The sequence below is a fragment of the Mytilus galloprovincialis genome, chromosome 5 (assembly GCF_965363235.1).
Source record: "Mytilus galloprovincialis chromosome 5, xbMytGall1.hap1.1, whole genome shotgun sequence".
NCBI classification, from domain to species: domain Eukaryota; kingdom Metazoa; phylum Mollusca; class Bivalvia; order Mytilida; family Mytilidae; genus Mytilus; species Mytilus galloprovincialis.
The window spans coordinates 100,137,612-100,161,375 of NC_134842.1; the positions used below are offsets into that span (position 1 = coordinate 100,137,612).

Sequence of the window (23,764 nt, forward strand, 5' to 3'; positions counted from 1 at the left end):
ATCTATCTAAGTACTTACAATGTCTGGAGCTAGTTCTATTTGTCCTTCCATAGCAGCTTATATAACCCCCGGTTTACGGCTTTGTCTAGACTACATATTATATTAACAAGATTGGTATGTGTTATAATTATTTTGAAAAATGTCATGTTTTGATTATTTTTACATCGTTTATGTCCCTTTCTCCTCAACTTGCAAATTTTCATTTCCCTTTCGTTTGGTATAAAATAAGAATTATGTACCTTGCTGACAAATTCCTGATTCAGAACAATCGTTTGGACAATCATTGTTGAAAACTGTTTCTGCAATGTCCAAAATAGAAATGTCCTCATTTTCTAGTATTTCCAAGCTGCGTGCAGTTGTTGTCGTTGTTGTAGGTTGCGTTTTAACGTTCAATTTCAAATTTGTTTCCGTAGTTGTGTGCAGCTTTGGTTCTGGTTTTGGCTTCCAAAAAGATGTGTTCAGTCGTATTTCGTTTATGCATGCCGTTTTCATTGAGTCCAACGAAGCTGAGAGAAAAACAGTTGAACCAGATAGCTATATAATACAAACAAAATTCGAATTCTATAGTATGATAATTGTATAAATAAACAATATGTCCATGACTAAATTGCTTTCAATAACACAACAGATTTTAGTGGGAAATAGTAAATAAAGATTTTACCAAGAATTAACCTTTTCGTGTTGAACATGTCAATTATTCAAAATCCAACACATACTATCTTTTAAATTGATACAGTTGAGAAAAAACTTTGTAATTGGAAACCATTTTTATATTTTTTCAAATTTAATTAAGAAATAACCTTTATATCAGCTACACATGTTGTCCTATCGACACCACTAGACTTGGTTATTTTGCTGCACAAGTTAAACAGTTTCGACTTCTCAAAATAAGATGCGCAGGCATTTATTGCCTTTTGTTCTGTCCAACCATTCTCCCATTTGAACTCCTGAAACAGTATTGTAACATTATCAATATTGAAAAATTTAACTTTAAAAACACATACCAATGAAAAAAAGCAAACTCAAATTTTAGGCATTAATAAGTAGAAACGCTTCGAGTTATATGACAAAAAGGAATAAGGAAAAGCCAATTTCTGCTTTGGTGAATAGTACCTGATGGAGTTGGAACCAAGGTTTATTAGTATTTTTTTATCGAAGGGAATATAAGAAGGAATAGGGGATGAATTATATCAGTACTAATGCAATTACTACTGAATTATATCATTGGGCACTTACACTTGTCAGTAATAATATCTATCATTTTGTGATAGTAAAACGACGTACTAAGAAAATAATGAAACTCCAAGATAAACTCCTTGAGGAATAGTCAATAAAAACTGTCAAAACCAAACGTTATCAATTGCAACCAACAAAAACTTGAAACAACTATTTCATATTTCAAAGTTGGTATAGTTATTTTCCAAAGAATATTGCGTTTTATTCTAATTATCTTTCCTATGTTTACTTTCATCACATACACAAAAACCTAAACATTTAAAAGCTAGACATGCATAGATACATTATCCTTAATTGCTATATGTAGGACATCTTTCAAAATAAAATAAAAAGTATAGTTTTATTTTGAAATATATGTTTCGTCCGCCAATATTCCAATATACAATAAATATACCCATACAAACTTACTATATGACTCTGTAAGCCAACATTATACACAAAGTATATTTATAAATAGAACAAAAATAGCGTCAACCCACCATTCCGCGTAAAACCCTCATCATCAACCTTTTAGACTTTCTAGATTTGAGAAAATGTTAGGCATATCGAACCATAACTGAAATTCCAAAGCGTGTCTTTTTCGGGGGCATTCGGGTTTCGTTGTGTTATTTATTGTTCCAAACAGAATTGAGCAGATATATAAAATTCAAATAGTATATTGCATGCATGTCAGATTGTTGTTTAAATGTAAAAATGACAAGCTATATCAAGTTTGACAATGAAAGAAAGACAAATGCAGCTGCTATTCATTTGTTATCTTGTTGTTGTATGTATGCCTCGTTTTAGTCATATGCCTGAAGGATTGATATGTGCTTATCTTATCTCAAGTGGAAATATTTCATGTATGTTCAGGACGTGAACAACCAAACAAAAACATTTGACTGGTCATTTAATATATATTGACAGTCACTGAATAATGAGGGTGAATTGTACATGAATATCAATATATAAATATTCTTAAAGCCACAGAGAGCATGGCGACTCCTCAACATGAGACACCAGATTGAAGGACGTAGCTGCATATTTATGCATTCCTTACCAACAAACAAGGGTTTTACTGCCTTTTGAGAAAAAACCTTGAGGTTAAAAAATTCAAATCAATGCAATTAATATAAACTGTATGAGGATACAAACTGTTTATTCAACTTGTTGAATGCTGTTATATTTAATATTATGGTTAATGTCGAATGACATTATGAAATTGAAAACAAAACAAATGGAAATGTCATCGTTACATATATTTTTGTCAAAGATTAGAAACATTTGCAATTAACATTTTAGTTATAATTTAAATATATAAATGCAATACTTTGATATACGCTCGGTTCAAATTAATGCAGTAAATGATTCAATCTCGGAATGGACATAATACGTGTTTTGGTGTTATCTTAATTACTTTTCTTTCTTTTCATTTGTTTATTAAAAAAAGAATTGCATGATTCAGCAACTAAATGATTAATCCATAATTAATTTGTCAAATTCAATTATAAAGGAAGAGCAAAACATTTCAGAGGGACAGTCAAATGCATTGATTGAACATACATTGACAACGCCTTGCTAAAAAAAAGACAAACAAACAAAAAGACAAATAATAATTTACACGACACAACAAATAAAACTTAATACAAAGCAATACGAATCCCACCAAAAACTGGGAGTTTGTTTAATTAACGTGAACAAATGTTCCTGTACAAGTCACCAAGCAATTGTTTTTGTCAAACAAAGGAATTAAGCGGCTGTAAGCAATAACAGGCAACACAATGGCAAAAACAAATTAGAAAAACGCATACCGTATAGTCGCCTATATATGGCCAAAACATGTAAAGTAAAGAATAATTCAATTGAGAAAACTAAATGCCTAATTTTTCACAAAACAATTTATGACAGACATGAACCAACGACAGCCACTGAATTACAGAGCCCTGTATAACGAGACAGACACATACAGAATGTGGCGCGGTTAAACATGCTTGAAAGCGTCAATACTTCCTCACCGGGGACAGTGGATGGAGTTAGTTTTCGAGCGAATCATTACATTCCTTAATTAAAGTTTGAACAAATATGCGTATACTGAAAATGAACCAATTGAACAATGCTTAGATCAGTGAAACGCATACTAAGATAATATGGTGTAAATTGGAAGGAGTGATGTATCTTTTAAAATATTTTTTTAAAGTTTGAAATTTTTTTACTGTCATCAAAATATTAAGACACCTTATTCACGCAATGCAATTGGGATCCATACTGGTTGCAACTACTAGATACTGCATTTGTCTATAACCGCAATATCCTGAATAAACATAACAGTGTTGCAAATACATGTTACATGTTTAACTGGAAACATAACCCGTTTGATAATATTATCGATTTTCATACATTAGTATTGTTATAAAATAAAAATATCAGTGGGGTGACAATAATAGTATATGAAATTCTGTAAAGGTGTACTGGTGACTACATACAGAATGACTATTGGTCTTTTTCGTACCAGCAGAAAACAATTTGCCAAATTTTAGCGCCCGTTTGGCAGTGCGAGATGTGCATGTACGCTGTCATGTCAAGTTGGGACATTAAATCTAGTGTTGAGAGAATGCAACAATGTCTGCACGATTAATACCCTTACAAAAACTCGGGGAAAAGGAGGACGTCGATGATCTGTTTCAAGGCAATTCTTATTTCCAGGGGCATTATGCATTTTAGAGCCATTCATACTGCACAAACTCTACAAATGTATTACCTAACCTGGACCGTATATCCAGCTGAGAAAAAAGAATGAAAACACTATCACTAATAATATATATTCAGTATGACAAATAAATGCATCACCTGTGGACCCTTTCTAAAAGCAACCACATCAATCGGGACATCAAATTCAAAGTCATCTGATATTTCCCGTTTCGTTCTTCCATAGTTGCGACATGTATTTTCCTTCCAGTTTTTAGGCTTACACAGCGGTAAGCTGTCCTTCCATGTGCAATCTGCCGTTTCTTTTATTTCTTCTTGTATTTCTAGTATGCGAGACTCGTTGTAACATGTACAATACATTACTTCAGTCTTCATCTTCTCTGATCTAGCCTTTGCTATAAAAAGGCTTCGACTTCCAGGGACCCTAGTTATTAAAAAAAAGCAATCTGATAAATGTACAAATTATGTGTCCTAGATGTGCCTATTTTAATCTGAAAACGTTCGATACTTCTTTCTGATATCAAAGAAATGTCTGTCTTCTTTTTCTGTCGGATTTGTCAGATTTTCAAAATCAACGCGTTAAACAGGATATGTAAGTCAATCAGATTGTTAAAAAACTATTAAAAGTGTCTTTCTCAAAGTAAACATTTACTTTATCAATTTCAACACCCTCAGGCAAATCTCTCTACGGAAAAGTTGGTCTAAGATAAAAAAAAATGTTAATATAAAAAAGATGTTTTGGTATTTCGATCTTTAACGTTATCGGTCCTTATACATCTTTGGCTTTGACATATTCGGTTCGAGCGTTCCTGATGAAGGTAAATACAGACAATCAAATCGTACGCATGCAATTTATAAATTGTTTAAAACTATTTTGACATGTTTGTCCTGTCTTAAGTACACATACATTTCATTCCTTGGTGTGACAAAAATCCTTTTACTTTTTCTTTAAATACGACATAGGGGCGAAAAATACCAGTGGGGTATTATAACTTATATATCTAAAATAAACTGACAACACCATGACTAAAAATGAAAAAGACAAACAAGCATACAATAGTACATAATATTCAACAGAGAAAACTAAAGACTTTGCAACACGAATCCACTAAAACTAGGGGTGATCTCAGGTGCTCCAGAAGGGTAGACAGATCCTGCTTTACATGTGGCACCCGTGATATTGCTCATCTTTTTAGTATTACAATTTACATGAATTATCTCGTGCCTTTATTGATATACATTAACGCTTATTTACCTCCAGCTGCTCATTAATTTTGCTTGGTCTACAATATTCCCTTTCATATCGGTAAAGTCATCGTTACTTCGGCCATTGTACAATCCACATAGTCCTTCGGTTTCTTCCCAGTCCATTGCAGAAACGTAAATGTAAACATTTAACCAATATTTGTTAACTAATACAACTATACGTGTTCCAGTTGGCATAATCACCTTTTAATCATAAACATATAATTCTTGATATAGTTGAAACATTTCCTCGTTGACATTTTTTATATATATTTTGAATAAATCAAACATTAACACCAAGGAAGTTTGCGCTTTTTAACTTGTCATAATTTGCTTTTTACATTTTTTCTTAAGACAACACTATTTTTTTTCCAAAAAATAAAAGTATTTAATTTGAATTCCAATAGTGATAAAAGTGGCATTGAACACCAATCAATCAATCAATCAATCAATTTATTTGAACTGCTCTAGTTCGATAATAAACCTCCTTTAACAAAATGCACATACTTATTGAAGAAAATATCGACGCCATGAATATGGAGTATATGACACATCGGATTACAAATATGTCTAGCTTGTCGGAAAATTTTTAACTGCATAGTAAAACAATTAAGTAGTACATGCGGAATAGGAACTAATAAGCCTTCAACAACATGTGTTAATCGCAGGTGTTTGATAAAGATTATGCTGTCTAATATTATGTTTTCTTAATGTTGTCATTTTTGTTTGTTCGGTTGTTTAGTTATTTTTACCATGTTTTTTTGTGTTTTTTTTAGGATTTGATGATTGTTTAGATTACCCTGGTTTCTCTCTTTTAAACCATAAAAACGTATATTAACATCTTAAATGAATTCATACCATCATGCGGTAGATGCAACAGCTGGTTGGTGTTTCTTACCAAAAAAAATCACAAGCTCAGTAAGCAAAACAACATAGAGAAGTTCAATTTTATAAATTTACTTTTAATAAGTTTTGAATTATCCAAAGCATTTTGGATTTTCTACCCCCTGATATAGCCTTATCCGCACTGATGAAATTGATTTGTATTTATGATACATAACAACTTTCAATTCATCTGACCGAACACCTGGTTTGATTCGAATACAAATGATGATAATATACCGATCATGATTATATAGTAGAATAAATACGTTTCTTGCGTAAATGTACTCATCATATGTACCAGGATTGAATTTAATCCAATAAGTGAAAGTACGACCATACTAGACTCCAAACAATATTAAAAAACGGAAAGTTCCTTATTAAATGGTAAAACTTAAAGCTACAACATATCACATGAATGGAAACCATCTGTCGTGTTACTGACTTCGTTCAAAAATTCCTAAACGTTTGGCTAAATTCAACTTAGGTCATCTATAATTAACTGGTGTATCAAAACCTTAGTATTTCGAAAAAAAAATATTACAGAAGGTTATTGACTTTACTTGATCATTGAAGTGAAACTGATTTATAAATACAAATTTGAAACCATTAAATGACTTTTTTATTGTTTTGTTTTCTTCGAATGTGAAACAATTCTATTACTCCCTACCCACACTTGAATCCGTAGAAAATATCATCTTTTATATATGTATTATCGAGACAGATCAGTCCGAGATAATATTGCATGCGGTCCTGAAAACAACGACTTAGGCAGACGGGATTTATATATGCTCCTTCCTTCTTCCTAACCAGAGCTACAGGTACTGACAATGACAAAAAATGAAGAAAAAAAATAAAGATGATTATGCAGTTTCATTGGTGAGACATGTTTAACGATCGCTACCTCTACTGTTTCTCAATTTATCGAATACCATATATGTTTCCTATGTACTGAAAATAGTTATTAACTATACTTGATCATTGAAGTGGAACTGATTAATAAATGGGAATTTGAAGCCATTAAATGACTTTTTTTATTGTTTTGTTTTCTTCGAATGTGAAACAATTCTATTAATCCCTACCCACACTTGAAGCCGTAGAAAAAATCATCTTTTAATATATGTATTACCGAGACTAAACAATAAAGATCAGTCGGAGATAATATTGCATGCGGTCCTGAAAACAACGGCTTAGGCAGACGGGATTTTTATATGCTCCTTCCTTCTTCCTAACCAGAGCTACAGGTACTGACAATGACAAAAAATGAAGAAAAAATAATAAAGATGATTATGCAGTTTCATTGGTGAGACATGTTTAACGATCGCTACCTCTACTGCTTCTCAATTTATCGAATACCATATATGTTTCCCATGTACTGAAATGTCACATAACTGACTGCAGATCAAAAAACATTTAAAGCTCTCAAATTGAAATCACAAAATACGCTGTAAGTATGGGAAAGGGTGGGACAGAGGAAAAATCAGATTGCCTACTTACATATTAATTAAACCGGTTACAAATATTTATACCTCAAAATTTGTTCCTTTTTCTAAAACTTCAAGATACTGATGTGCTCTATCACAGTTAAGTCTTCTTGCGATCCATCTGGTTGGTTTATTGCAACCGTATATAACAAACATATCTGTTGAAGCCCGAAATAGAACAGCACAGTTTGAAGCCCATTTTCGGCGATCATCCCGCCTTTGAATTGTGTGTATCTGCAATTATGCATAACACTTACACGTTTAGTTATTGTCAAATCGATTTATTTTTTTTCTTCAAATATTTACTTCAAATTACTAAAGAGATTATGTCGAACTGTTCATCGTTGTTGCTTTTTACGATTTCTTATAAAGAGTTGGTTGTTACTGGTTGTTGTAGTCTGATGTACTGCATATTTTTTGGCAATTTCCTGTATCCTTGTAATATATTATGCTAATGAAACACATCAGGTCAATTGAATTAAGAGAAAAAAAAGAAACAGACACGAATAGTAGTACAATCATTTCTGCAAGAGATAAGAGATTTGAATAACACGCATGTATTTACTTATACTTTTATTTTCACTCTATATGTTGATGTTTCCATCATCTGTCGAAAACGCCCAAGTCAACGCAACACCACGGGTGCAAGATGATGAACCTGGATCTGTTTACACGAGATTACCCTAATTAGAAGGGTTTGTATTGCTCAGTATTTGTTTTGTTCTGTCGTGTTTTGTGCACTATTGTTATTATGTTGGTACTTTTCTTTTTTAGCCATGGCGTTGTCAGTTTTTTAGACTTTCGACTGAGTTTGAATACTTTTGTTTTTTTTTGTCCCTAACTTTTTTAAATCTCGAAACAGAAATCATCAAATCGTAAATTCAACGCTGCTATTGAAATTAGCCTTATCGTTCGAATAAATTTTAACGATAATGATCATTTTCAGGTTTGATGGTCTGCACACTTTGGGGTTACAAGACTGCCGAAAAGAATGACCTTTAATGGTTGATCTTTCATTTTTAAAACTCAGTCAGCCTTTCAATGCGTAATAAAACCAATAAGAAATCCACCAAAATGTATAACCTAAAAATGTGTGCGACTATCGAGGTCTCATTTTCAATACGTTGTACAGCATGTCAGGTGTTTACTAGTTTTTTATTATTACATACCTCGATGGGTTTTGTCTTATGTCGAAATAAGACGAATTCGCCAGTGTCATGGGTTGAAAAATATCTATTAGAAAGATAAATAGAATATATCTGAGAAGATAGTACAAAAAACAAATAGTTGATGTTGAATTACAATACATTTTTAAAATCATGAATCGAACAACATTTTACATGCAATTTCTCAATCATATACATTTGTAATATACTTTTTAAACAGACAATGTAGTGTTCGGTTAAATATGTAAAGTTGCGAAAAAAATCCAAGAGGCTATCATTTATTTTGATTTTGATAAAAAAAGAAATTTAATAGAACACCACAGACAAGGAGGAAAATACACTCAAAATGTACGTAAGCCTTCGGGGAGTATTGATATTGGGCAATTTGATTTCCAATTTGATTTACATTGATATTCTTTATGAGCCAACTAGTGTGTTAAATACAACTAATACCTTTAATATAATGGCATCTATACTAATTCAAAAGGACCGTTACTAACCCGTGAATGCAAGGGTATCATATTGCAAGTGAATGGAACTGTAACGGTCTTTGTTAAACGTGTATCTATTTGAAATCATCTGATGAGATAATCCTTTCTCAACTGGTTGTTATAGTTTGTTAATATGTTGTACTGTTAAACCACTGTCTCAGGCTAGGTGAGAGTTGGGATCCCGCTTACTTGTTTAACCATGCCAAATTCTGTACGTATGTATCAGTCCGGAGTGAGGAGCCTGAAATTCAGTTGTTGTCGTATGTTTCTGTGTAACATAGTTACCTTAGCTGGATTTTGCAAAACTTTAAAGAATTTTGGTCCTCAATGCTCTTCAACTTCGTACTTTATTTGGTCTTTTTTACTTTTTTGGATTCGAGCGTCACTGATGAGTCTTTTTTAGACGAAATGCGCGTCTGGCGTATATACAAAATTTAGTACTGGGTATCTATGATGAGTTTTTTTTATAGTAACATTCTTGTTTTTCTTTCATTTTATTGTACATCAGTTAGGCCGTTAGTTATCTCGTTTGAATTGTTTTACATTCGTAATTTATAGGCCTTTTATAACTAAACAGTCTGTGTGAGCATTATTCTTCTGACGAGTTGTATCATTGGCAATCATACCACATCTCTTTCATATAACATGACTCCACCAGAAACGTAGAGAAAACTGAATGATTTTTAATAAGCAAAAAAACCAAACAAAACATGAGAAAAAATAATAAAAGAAAAGAATAACCAACAAATGTATAGCTATAACAAGATGTGGTACATATTTGAATGCCAACGAGACAACTCTCCTTCAAAGAAACACTTTATAAAGGTAAACCCTTATCATGATTCTAGGTAGAGGTACAGTGTTAAACACGGGGTAAAGGCTCACATCGAACAGTGATCTATAAAAGGCCCCACAAATTACTAATGCAAAACTATTCAAGCTGGAATACTAACGATTTAAACAATATAATAAACGAGAAACGAGAAATGAGAAAGACTTTCGAACCACATCAACAAACGACAAATACTGAACATCAGGTTCCTGATTTAAGACAGGTGCAAACAAATGCACCATGTTTAAACGTTTATGTAGGTACCAATCTTCACCCTTACCCTAACATATATTGTAAGGCCACAACAAAGACAGACACACTACAAAATATCAATTCAAATGGCTTTACTCATTCAAAAGACATATTGACACAAGTGAACATACACTGAACGAATATTTGTATCTATGACACAATGTAAATATGTGTATGTTATGTCAATATACTACTAATTTTAAAAGATAAAAAATGAAAGCTTAGCGTTGGTGTTTTCACGTATGTAACCTAAAAACCACATTTAATACACATCTGTCCAAATTCAAGAATGATACGGCAGTTGACTAATATGACATCTCAATGATTGTTGTTACCTAAAGAGATATAATTGATTTTTGTATTCACAACTTTAACATACACTCTGCATTTAGATGTTCAAATCTTGCATTTTTTATTGCTAAAGTATACATGTTGCGTTATTATATCTATTAATTGTTTGTTGGTTTCGAATAGTGTCTTATTGGTGTATATCCCAAACCATTAAACATATTTAATGAAAGAAAAATTCAAAAATTCAAATCACTACTGAAAGTTTCAATGAACAAAAAAGGGATATAATATAATTATTCGCGAAGCGATTTTATGAACATGGTGTTCACTATAAAGAGTATAGCTATAATCCTGATTAATGGTCGAAGTGTGCGTCATATATTTTCTATTACTAGGTACTTCGTACACTGTGCATTAAACTGAAGGCAAAAAAAACCTATTTACCTAATATCACTAACGGAACTTAGAAGTCTTCCCCGTGCCAGAACGAGATACGTGTTATACGTGCAAATGAAAGGCAAAGGAATTGATAAAAAACTACATCAATAATAGCAATGGGAATCTATATTGTTTGGACTACAAGTACTCTCATTATACATGTTATAATTCGTCTTTAATTCTTGCAAGGTTTCTTTAAAAATATCAAAACGTATGCATCTCGAAAAGAGACCAACGTCTTCTATGGAGAAATTAACTGGTCTTTGCAATCAGAATAGCTATAAACTCGAGCTCCATAATAAAAAGTACAAATAAGAATTGTATTAACTAAACAAAACTCATCAATGAATTGTATAGGAAACCTACAGTTCATATGAAAAAGTAAAATAACAAAAATACTGAAACTCCAAGGAAAAATTCAAAACGGAAAGTCCCTTATCAAATGGCAAAAGCAAAAGCTCAAACACGTCAAGCAAAAGGATAACAACTTTCATATTCCTGACTTTATACAGACATTTTCATGTGTAGAAAATTGTGGATTGAACCTGGTTTTATACCTAGCAAAACCTCTCACTTCTGAATGTCAGATCACTGCATTGTAATTCAACCGATGGTATGAACTAATTATGTTTAAAAATTTCGAAGCTGTTGTCCAACTGGGATGTTAGAATAGATGGAATATTTTTTTTTATTATAGAAAATATTCCAGATAGATTTTATCATATTATTATATGTATAATTATTACAATATTACAAAAATACTGAACTCCGAGGAAAATTCAAAAAGAAAAGTCCCTAAGCAAATGGTAAATCGGACTGAGTCTGGTATTGACGTGATTAATATGATAAATACAGGTGGGCTCAAAAATACTTACCTGCCATCAATTGTTCGCAGATGTGGATCATTCCTTGAATAACACGTTCCTTTTGGTCTGTGTTTGTTCAATACATGAATCTTGAAGTAAAATGACAGTATATTCTCATATAATAGTCTAGAAGTATACTGAATACAAACAGTTTTCTTATAAACAATGAGATTTCCAAATTTTAACGAAATTAGTTTCCTTCTGTTTTAAAAGGAAATCTTTTCCTAATCTGACTACTATTGGAGTAATGAATGTTCAACCAAGTATACGTTAGATATAATTCGTCGCAAAAACTAACATTTCGCGTTCATTATCTCCCCTGTAACAGTATCATATACGTTATTGCCTTTTAATGATAATTATTACCATTTTGTTTTTGCATGTGTATAGATATAAGAAGATTTGATATGAGTGCCAATGAGACTCTTCATCAAAGTCACAACTTGTAAAAAGTAAACCGTTATAGGTCAAAGTGCGGCCATCAACATGGAAAATATTTGACCTTTTATCTATAAAGCTCTACTAAATTGATAGAAATATCTTTTAAAACGAATAACCATCAGCAGATAAGGAAGAAGTTAACATGACTAAAATTATCAAGAAACTCATAATAGATTTATTCTCGTTTTTATGATGATTTTACTTACGTGGCCATAGTTTAATTATAAGCCTGGTACCTTTGATAACTATTTGCACTTCGCTGTTGACATGAATATCAATTATATGTTGGTTTTTTTTTTATTTAATGATTGTAAAAGTATGAATTATTCGAAAATACCAAGTATTTTCTTATCCCAAGCATAAATTACCGTAGCCGTATTTGGCACAATTTTTTTGAATTTTGGGTCTTAATGCTCTTGAAATTTGTACTTGTTTGGCTTCAGAATTATTTTAATCTGAACGTCACTTATGAGTCTTGTGTAGACGAAACACGCGTCTGACGTATTAATTTATAAGCCTGATACCGTTGATAACTATCAAGACGCATGTGATCGACACATTTTCATTATGATGTCTAGTTTTACACATTATTCATCTTTTTTTTTGTCGCACAAGAAGTATCAAATATTAATTTTATTTAAAGTCATTGACAGTGTTTCCGAGAGTAGTTCGTGAAATACTGACGATGCCATATGTGTTCTTGTTGCATTTGTCAAAAGCGGCGGACGATACTCAACAAATCACCAACGTCTAAGATTTACCTACAATCCGTGGCTAAAACAAGTAAACTAACAGACAAATACTGGAAAGTTAACTTTAGACTACCCTGTTCATATATGACTTCTCAACATTTAGTCGTTATGTTTTTTTTATATCAAATATGTTTTTCGGGAAGGCAGATACATGTTATTTAAACATGTTTCTTGTATTTTGTTCTATTGCTTTTGCACAAAGACTGTTATCAGACTGTAATCAGTGATATCGACAACATATTATAATGGACGTTTGTTGTACATCATGTCGAAACTAGTTCAATCTTCGTTTACGTCGAATTCGGACCTTATGAATTTTTCTTATATTTAACATAAACATTGCAGTGTTATGTTCAAATGTTATAATATATCTATTGTAGAGACCAAACGTCTTAATCTCAAATACGTCTTCAATGAAGGGGACTTACATTTTAATGTTTTATTGGTTAAGTCTTCTCTTTTAAAATTAAAGAGAAAGTTTATAGAAGGAACTGGTTTAAGATGGGGGCCGGTTGTTCTTGCCAATTATTTAGTGATTGATCCTGTAATGCTTTAATTCATGATTCATTATATCTAGATTTCTGCTTGTATTTGAATTGCCAATTTTATATAATTTGTTTACATAATACCGTAAAAAGGGATATCAGAAAAGCTCTTTCTCCTTTTTAATCAGTTTTGAACAAGAAAGACAATGATCCTATGGTTATAGAGAAAGCTCCTACCGTTTTAGTGTAATTACGCATCCCTATCTTTTAAATTTCTAGAATTGAGTGTTTCTAATAAAGAAAATTCCAGCAGAAAAACGCTTTGAACGCATACAATTGGGAAATGTGTATTTCATCTGAAAAATATACGTTTGTTTGTAATGATCAGTGCGAAATAAATAATTTTCTGACACCGAATTTTACTTTTTTCCTATTTGTTTTTTTCTAAACGATTTTCTGCAACATACATGTTAGTCATATTATATCTTTATTTGTTAACTTGAATGTGAAGGTAATAAGGACTTAAATATCTTTCATCCAAACAAAAGGATTAGTTGTTTTCTCAGTTTTATTTCGGATTAAATTACATGTATATTGTGCAAAAAAGTGTGTAAAAATAAAAACGATGTTGTTTTAAATATATTAAATAACTTCTATATTTGTTTTTTTTTATTATTATTTCCTTCCTGGTTTTTTAAACGTTTAACTTGCTTCTTCCACATCCATCTTTTTGTCACATTTTTTAATCAGTTTTTATTGGTATTTATACAGACATTTTTATTATCATAATGTTTTTTTATTTTTTTTATTTCATATTTAGTTATATGATTTTTAATTGCCACCTTTGATATTTTCTGTATATTTGTATAAATCGTATATTGGATAAAGAGTTATTCATCTTGAGAATTAAAACTGATTTTCGTTGAATAAAATAAATATTTTTCTGAGGTATCTTGTTTACCTTGCTTCTCAAAAGCTACTTACAGAAACTTCTGGAAGTTGGAAATTTTTCCATAAGGAATCTATAGTAGACTTAGCAATAAGTTTTGCTGTACAAGTATAGCTTGATCGTACTGCTTGATCCCCGAGTGTGCGTAGTGTGAAAGTCTGATATTTATCCCATGCAGTTCCATTAAACGCAAGGCCACATGAACTCCTGGAGTTTTCAATTATATCATCTGATAAGCTGTCGTTACAATTAGCGGGTCTGCTTTTAATTTGGTCTTGTAAACTAAAAAGTTCAATATCTATATTGCATCTCGTTAACCCAGGAAATTCTAAACATGCCACTGGTACAGTTGATTTGATATTGATTTTGACTTCTTCTCCGCTTTTTACAATAAAAGATGTTTTCTCTATCTACAACACAACCAATGTAAAAATAAGATTAATATAAAATAAATAAATTATATTTTCTAAACACATATCTATGAAGGTGTATTTAATGTATTCAAGAAATCGGACGGGATAACAATAAATCACATTACAATTTGGTTGTATACTTTATGCATTTTTAGAATTGAAAGTTCTGAATAATATCTAGGTGTCGTAAATACGATGCGACAGTCGTTGACCGATGTCCATAAAGCCAAAAAAAGATGAAGAATCACAAGTTTACAAAACAAGGACGAAGGGAATCTCTTTAACTCGAAAAACAAGTTCGTCGGTAGGGTAAAGGTCACCTACATTGGATGTTCAAACTGACAAAACTATAAAATCAGGAATAGGAAACCATAGGTAAATTTACAAACCAAACAACCTTTTTTGGTATTTTACATGTAGCAAGGCGAAAATATGTCGCTATTGGGTACATCAATCAGGATGTTGACCAAAATTCTATATAAAGTTGATTTCAGTTGTCTTCTAATCGCCATATAGAACTTTTTTTATAATAGAGTTTTTAAAGTATGAACTTGCAGACGTGTAGCGTATCATTTGAAATATAGTGGGACATAAAGTATTTCTTGATAATAAATGTTAAATTGACAATTTAAAAATGTTATTTATTACGGTTGATGTGAATTTTAATTTGGAGACATTCACCAGAGTTATATTGTATTCAATAGAAGTTTTAATGAAACTGTGATTTGTCTTTAAATTCACAAAATATGATAGCCAAATTGTTACCTGGACTCCTGCGAAAAATTCCTTGCTGGTGTTGTATGCTGTAGGTACACCGTCAGTACTTTGTCTAGCTCTTATACTACATGTCACCTGTTTGGTAATTAAATTGTATACATAGGTTTGATTGTACCAAACACAAAATGACTAATTTGAATATTGTGATTTCTTTAAAATAAATTCGAAACAACAGTAATTTGCCGATTCTTCAAGCTCATAAAATCCATAAAACAGATCTTTCGCCTCTCCTATACAAATTAAGGAAGATTACACAAATTAAACTGAAGAATTAAAGAAGGAAACAGTAAATTTTGCACACCGTATAACAAATATCCTGAATCGATACAACACTGATCGTTTCTTTTTACGACGCACATATTTATTGCGCTACAATTCTTCAATAGAAATGCTCTGAGACAAACGGTTTGAAAGCCAAGGGAGGATGAAAACATATACATATATATTTATATATTGCTGTTCGGTGTGAGCTAATGCTCCATGTTAAAGACCATACTTTGACCTATAATGGTTTACTTTTGCAAATTATAACTTGAGTGGAAAGTCATCTCATTGGCACTCATACCACATCTTCTTATATCTATGTAGTGTAAATTTTTGTAATAACTAAATAACAAAAACTGGCTGTAGCTAAATGTTAGCCTCGCATCAGCAAAATAATCGTTTATTACAACAAGGAGATAATTCGAATATTTTCATTGCCATAAACAAAAAACTTGATGCCAGGTTAATAGTAACACAATATTTGTAAAACTTTTGGATTCATGTTCATCGCGCTATAAAAAGTTTGTCATGGTTTGTTTACATGATAAAAATATTTCCTAATTAATCTTAGAAATAAACAGCTTACCCAAAATCCGAGTACTTTAGGTCCATTGGAATGTTTATCCCAGTCTTTTCTATGAAGAACACCGTCAGTGTCTAGCTTACTGTATGGAATTTTTGGCTTATAGGAGACTTCTTTCTTGTTAATATACCAGGAAATGTCAAAGAAATATTGTTGGTACTTTGAAGGCATCGCGACTTGACATTGAAAGGCCAAATTTCGAAGTTGAGAGTTAAAATTGAATGTAGGTATGAATGCCTTTACTCGTGGTAAAACGCTGAAAGTTATACTGAGACCTGGAAAGAGAAAAAAAAAAACAACTGCATGACCTAGCACACATCCACTATAAATTATACAATAGGGCCAATGTATAAATACTGTGTTTAATCAGTGGCTGAATAGATTGCTGTTTTTTGTTTGTTGTTTTTTGTTTTTTGTTGTTGTTTTTTTTTGGGGGGGGATAAGTAGAGCATTGATACACACGTTTTTGTTTTTGATGATAGGACAAAATAAACTAAAAAAAGTCAGGCTTTAAAAAGTTGTATTTAATGTGGAATTCAGTCCCACTAATCCAAGTTGACAAAATGTAAATAAATAAAAGTTCAAACGATTAATATAACGATTTGAGGTATGAACAAAACAATAAACCCAAAACAATTTTATACACAATCAACGCAGGAAAGAATTAAATTCCCGTGCAGTGATTAACACTGTTAGATTATTTTATAACATTATACTTTAATTTCAAAATAAAATATTGAATCATTGTCTGGCCATTTCTAAATACTAATTAAACATGATATCTAAATGACTGAACATAAGTAAATAGTTCTTAAATGTCATACTGTTCACGTCAGTGTTGAATCTGTGACAAAGTATACAACTTACGCTGACATGGCTCAAATCCAGATTCTGATGACATCCCTGGTTGACATGGAGCTGGTGGTCCCACTGTATATAAAGAAAAACATCCTTTTTAATAAAAAGGGGAATAATGACAAAGGGATCTTTAGTGATGCTCGGGGCCAAAATATTTATAACCCTAAAACTTATCTAAAAAATTCAGAACAGCTTATAAAACAATAAAACAAAAAGAATAGAAAACGCCCTGCAGTGAATTGTAGCTTTGTATTAGGGAGATAAAGTTCTCAATTTTGAAATAATTTGAAAAACGTTTTGATCGCACATTTTTAACTAGAGCTGTCCTCATAGTGGGCCTTCCCCCCCTCCGTCCTTCATGCACTATAGATGCGCTGTAAATGCACCTGGCTTGTCTCGATTATTTATATTATATATATATATATATATATATATATACAAGTCTAAATTGAAAACAATGTCCAAACCTATGATTGCGACGGATGAGTACTGCGACTTCTATACGTGTGCATGCAAAACAAATGTCTTGGTAACGGCGAGGAGGGGGGTCTAAATACAGCACAAACAACATTTTCCAAAAGACCAAAAAGTATATTTTAACAAAACGCATTCGACTAGCAAGTCGAACAACTGATGTTCTTGAACTCTGCTGACTGCCATTTGTGATTGCCAAATAAACGGATTACCAGATGTAACAAAATTGATCGTATCATTAATTTATTACCAAACATAAAACAATAAACTTGCAGAAAAGATGGTATACAGCAAACATGAGGTTCAATTATTTGTACACCATATCCGTATTTCGACAAGTACATTGTCTCTTCAGTGACGTAAGGAATCGAAAAGGTATTTGATAGGCCATATAATTTACCTCAATTTATGATAGACTCTTGAATTTTGAAAGAGTCGAAATAGGATGAACGGATGATATAAACCCGAAGGCAAATATAATACAAGCCCAAACGAAAAATTATAAACAAATCTAAATTGAAAATAACGTTCAAACCTATAGTTGCGTTGGATTATATTACCTGTACAATAGCGACCAGGGCATGCTGGAATTGCTTTCAAATAGAACACGTTGAAATCATTGCAGTTTTGTGCTTCCACTTGGAAAGTGCTTTCACAACATGATAGAAACCCTCTCTGGCATGCGTTTAAAGTTATCCTTTGTCCTTGCTCTGGAAGAGTTCCTGTTAATAGAAGTTATCATCGCGCTCCTGCATTATATTTTCTTTTAAAAACTATTTCATACATGCACATATTTTATACGAAAATAAAGACAACTAGATTTTGTAATTACTGGCAATAACGGACGGCACCCTCTTTTCAAAATTGCCAGGTTAACGACTGTTATTTTGAAAAAAAAGGCCTCCGAAGATATCGAAGATGACATTATTCTGGACAATCCTAATTTTTGATACAACCTTTATATATAAAGAGTCTATGATTTCGTCGAATTTTATGGACATTGAAAGAATAGGGGGTCTCACCGTCATTAAACGGTCTCAGGTAGGTTTTCGCTTTAAATTTTGAATATCCAACTAGCACTTTGGGCCCTCCGTAATCATAGAAGACAGTAAGTGTTCCCAAATTCCTTTTAGTCACGTTTGTATCTACCTATTAACTAACTGTTTGTTTAATATTAGGCAGATTGAGAGATCAGGGGGCTCGCACAATTGCCCTGTGCCCTTTTTCCTGAAATTTTATTTTTGTTTAGCTTAAAAGTGACAAGCTAAGCCCTCCGTAGATATCGAAGATGATATTATTCTGATAAATCCTTTTGACACAATCTTTATATATACAAAGTCTATAAATTCGTCGAATGTTGTGGACATTGCAAGAACAGGGGGTATCACCGTCATTTAAGCAGTCTCAGGTAGGTTTTCAATATATATTTCTTTTTTTTGGGCTTTCCATATATATGTCTAAATGTTTCTAGAGTGGTCGGTTTCTGTTTTTGTTTTAAGAAATATTAGATATACAATTACAGTTTTGATGTCATTTTATTGATAAAAATCTATATTACAGGAAGACAAATATGCAACTTACATAAGCATTGATAAGAGTTTATAATCGAGGACAACGAGAGTTTAAGACAACTTGGAAGGGTCATACAACGATTTTCTACGTATCTTTTTACTCCTTTCAGCTATGAAACTCATGCTTTTAATGTTATCAAATATTATATGTTTTAATGATTTAAAACTAAATTTGAATATCGAAACGACTGCTAGCAGCCGGTTGGATATTGAATATCGAATATCGAATAACGAACCGGCTTCTAACTTCACATCCATAAAAAAATAAAAACAAAATGTATCGATATTTCGTACTGAATAGCAAAAATAATAGAGTCAAGTTTTCTTTCTATAATTGTAGATCGTACAGGTAAGTTCTATATATATATATATATATATAGTTCAATACATTACATAGATGTATGCATGTACATGTATGTACTATCTTGATACTATAGGTTCAACAAATGTTCGAGAATGATATGAAATGAATATTGCTAAATGACCTTGCTCCATCTATCTCTAAAAATCAATGCGGTTATGACCTAAAACTACATACCGTTTAACCACACTGGATACAATGATCCGCATCTTAATATTGCTGGACATTCAGTGGCAATGTTTCCATTTTCGGGAATCCTGTACCATCCCTCTCTAAGTAGTCTACGATCACATAAATCAGGATCATTCGGACCAAGAGCATAATTTACGGAACGAGTAGGCTCGTCAAGAAGTCGGTTGTTTCCTGGATTGCATGGATCTTGGCAAAGAAGACCTATTTAATGAATAAGGCAGTTATTGTATCATTCAAATTAAGAATTAAGATAATAATAAATTGATAGATATCAAAACAAGCACCGACTTATGTGACCAGTCCTATCCCCAACCTCCATTAAATCAAGACATAGCAATTACAAAATAACAATAAATACGTTCTTGACAAACAAATCAAGCCCATTAACGTGAAAAAACCGTTTTCAATATACCACCAAATAATTCAGGCATATAGTAGAAAGGAATATTCAATAAGATATGAAGTAATACAAAGTATTATACTAATGATTAATGTTCACTTTTAAAATTTTGAGGAAATACATTAAACCCTGTTTATTCATAATTCATTAAGTCAAAATCATTGCTTTATAATAAGGTTAATCAACAATTTACTCATTATAAGATGTCTTGCACTCTACCTGTTTAGTAAACACTCTTCATAACATGAGCCTGTTCTTACAACTATTGATAAAATCTGTACAAATTGAACATTGGCAAAAGGAAATACTTGAGTATGCTTTTATATCATAAAATCATCTAAGAATTTATAGTGTTGTCGATGTTTTTGTTGTTGTTCAAAACGGTATTGACAAATTGATTGATAGACTGAATTCATTAATTTCACTGAACACAATAAAAATATCTCAAAAGGTGTGTTTATTGGTTTTTGTTTAAAATAGCTAAAAGACAAAAAGATCAAATACATGACGGATTTGTATATATGTGGCAAGTCAAGGAAATTTTAAAAACGTTACAACGTGAGTGGCTTTAATACCCCCTTCCAACAAACACAAATAAGATAAAAATCAAAATTCACAAAAATCAATGATGTACCTTATTTCCATAAACATATCTCAATTTTACAACGGATAATTGAATAAAATATTATAAAGTATGCCAGTATTAAAGCAACGCACACTGCGCTGATATAGCATTTGGTCTAAAAGTCCACTAGGAGCAGTATAGACCCAGCGGCAGTATTTGAAATGAAAACTGTATAATATTTTTATCTATTGAGTAGAAGTACGAAAATAAAAATAACTAGATGTACGTGTAATTTATTGTACAACCCTTTGATCTTACCTGTTATGAAAATAATTCCTATGAAAACATGGATCCACATGTTTTAGCACAATAAGAGAGTTCGTAAAATGACTTGATTTTGCGCGTTTGGAGAGATATATATCTGATTGATTTTTTAGATGTATACATGTATCCTATCTGATTTAATTTTGTTATTTACAATGAGTTAAGAAATACCGTTCAAAGTTCCTCCACCGATACAAAAAATCAAAGCACACTATACACATATTTTGTTTTCATTCTTACAATATGACTTTACGATTTGATATTGTCGATAATAGATTTGCTAATGTTTTATAGAAATGCAAGCAATCAAGTCGTTATATTAGCAGTCAATAACTCATGATCAAATGCCTATAGTATGTTAGGCAGTTTGTATATTAAAAATTATGTCGGTCGTTTATTGCAAGTCAGTTATTGACAAGAACGTTACAGTCTCGCACCAGACGCGTGTAGTGTATTCAAAAATGTAGTTTCATTTTTATTTTTATTTACTTTTAGCATTTAAACATGTACAAATGCATTGGTTAATGTACAATTAAGTGAGTTAATATGAATTAAGAAAATAACCTATCAAAAGTATTTTTAAACGCAGTTTATATAATTTACGTGGTATATCTTAATATGAAACTTCTGATAATATGTCAAGTACTAACAAGTACTTGATGTTGATGCAGCAAAGCAAGTGTCACTTATGTTATTACAAAATAATGTAATTGAAGTTACATAATTAGGAAGTCTTCCGGAATCGATAAACTGTTTAATTAAATGAATATAAATGTACTGTTTTCTCATTGGCTAGGATATCCTCCTTGATAACACATAATATTCACCGTGGAAAAAATCACGAAAGGTTAATATAAGATTTGAAAGAGTCTGTTTTTCTAAATAAATATATCCTAAGGCAACGCTAACGACGTAGTTTTATGACGCAATCCTTTTTTTCTCTATTTCTTTTTAGGTGTCCCTTTTTGTTTTATTTTTGGTGTATTTTTTGGAAAAATAGTCAACTTACACATGTGGAGCAGGTCCGTGTAACACTTATCAATTCAAAGTTTTAAAAAGTTTTGAAATTTTAGATTTTTGGAAATTTGATCAAATTATTAAAATACTAAAATTTTAAATATCGTTTTTAAATTTGACAGTTTAGAAATTTGATCAAACACTAAACATATTTAATCAAACGTGCAATTCTGATTATTTCCCTTTTTGAAAGTTGGATTTTTTAAATTTTTGATTAAAATATCAAAAATAGAAAAGGGCCGAAAAGAGGGGTACCTGTAAACACGGCTCTGATTATAATCATTCTTAGTTAGGAATAAATAGCACGAAATATATCAAATCATTTGTTATTACAAAATAAATAATTAAAAGAAGGAGTCGTTTTTTTTATAAAACATATTAGCCATCACATAGGATAACAGTGTCCAGAAATTTTTAGGTTGTGCATCTATTAAATTTAAAAAAATTTCAAACCTATTCAAACCGGCATCTAATATAAGGTGAAAGTTTGAGATAGTTAATTCAGAGCTATTTGGTGTCCCCAGTGAACAGTAAAAACTGACCAACTCGCGGTAGGCCAAATAGTATTATTCGCCTTTTTGACGTTCCTGATGAAGGTAGATCCAGAAAAAGTGCTTCAGTCGCATGCAACTTTGTTTTCTTTTTTATCAATTGCATTCCCATTTATGATTGAATTCAGTTCCAAGTAATGATACGGAAGGAATACTAAATTTATAGTGTCGCAATGAACGTTGTGCTGGGCCTGCTTCAGCTGGTCCCTAGACAAATAAGTGTACTGGTTCAGTGATTGTTCAGTGATAATAGACGGCCTACTTTACTCCGAAATATAACAATGAACTAAAATTAAAATCCTACAAGACTAAAAAGGCCATAGGCTCCTAAATTGGGACAGGCGCACAAATGCGGCGGGGTTAAACATGTTTGTTTAGATCACAAACCTACCCCTCTACCTCTAACCAATGTAGAATAAACAAACACACAGCAGTACGCACAGTAAAACGCACTTTAAAAGAAATCCAGCGGTCCATAGGTTAAAGCTTTACTTAAAATTCCACGTTTTACATTGTACAGATTTTTTGAAAGCAACATTGGTGTATGGCCAAAAATGGAAAAATCCATCGCATCTGACAGCGTGGCACCCTTTTTACACGCCCCATTCTGACCGGACGTACTAGTGTTCTTTTACTTTCCTCAAAGTTGATTGCCATACGATAACTTAAAAATGCACAAATAACAAATACGGAACAGTGATATCCCTTAATATAAACAAAAACTTTTCCTTTTATTTGTTATTCAATAACAGTGGTTGATTTAGGGCTCCTAATGGTGCTACATATATGATAAATGCATATACTTTTTACAAGCATCAGTCCAAACGTTGTCTAAGGGAGCAACCATTTAACTTCAAAAATGGGGATATGGTTGTTATGTGGAAGTGAAAAAAAAAAGAATTTAACGCTAAGTGCTAAT

General features: G+C 31.8%; 1 protein-coding gene across 2 annotated transcripts in view; it reads right to left on the minus strand.

The window, feature by feature from the left end:
• LOC143076881 (von Willebrand factor D and EGF domain-containing protein-like) overlaps window positions 1–21,428 on the minus strand; it is a 31,634-nt gene extending 10,206 nt beyond the window's left edge. For both annotated transcript variants that reach the window (XR_012978822.1, XM_076252769.1), the window contains exons 1-14: window positions 21,272–21,428; window positions 19,974–20,189; window positions 18,425–18,586; window positions 17,400–17,462; window positions 16,536–16,807; window positions 15,674–15,760; window positions 14,531–14,905; window positions 11,878–11,957; window positions 8,702–8,765; window positions 7,578–7,766; window positions 5,177–5,370; window positions 4,063–4,345; window positions 801–947; window positions 240–534 (exon numbers count right to left, since the gene is read on the minus strand). Coding sequence is in view for 1 of the 2 variants with exons in the window: in XM_076252769.1 (XP_076108884.1) it covers window positions 240–534; window positions 801–947; window positions 4,063–4,345; window positions 5,177–5,370; window positions 7,578–7,766; window positions 8,702–8,765; window positions 11,878–11,957; window positions 14,531–14,905; window positions 15,674–15,760; window positions 16,536–16,807; window positions 17,400–17,462; window positions 18,425–18,586; window positions 19,974–20,189; window positions 21,272–21,311 (2,467 nt within the window). In the remaining variant the exon portion in view is untranslated. The remainder of the gene's footprint in view (window positions 1–239; window positions 535–800; window positions 948–4,062; window positions 4,346–5,176; window positions 5,371–7,577; window positions 7,767–8,701; window positions 8,766–11,877; window positions 11,958–14,530; window positions 14,906–15,673; window positions 15,761–16,535; window positions 16,808–17,399; window positions 17,463–18,424; window positions 18,587–19,973; window positions 20,190–21,271) is intronic.
• Between the last annotated feature and the right edge of the window lie 2,336 nt (window positions 21,429–23,764).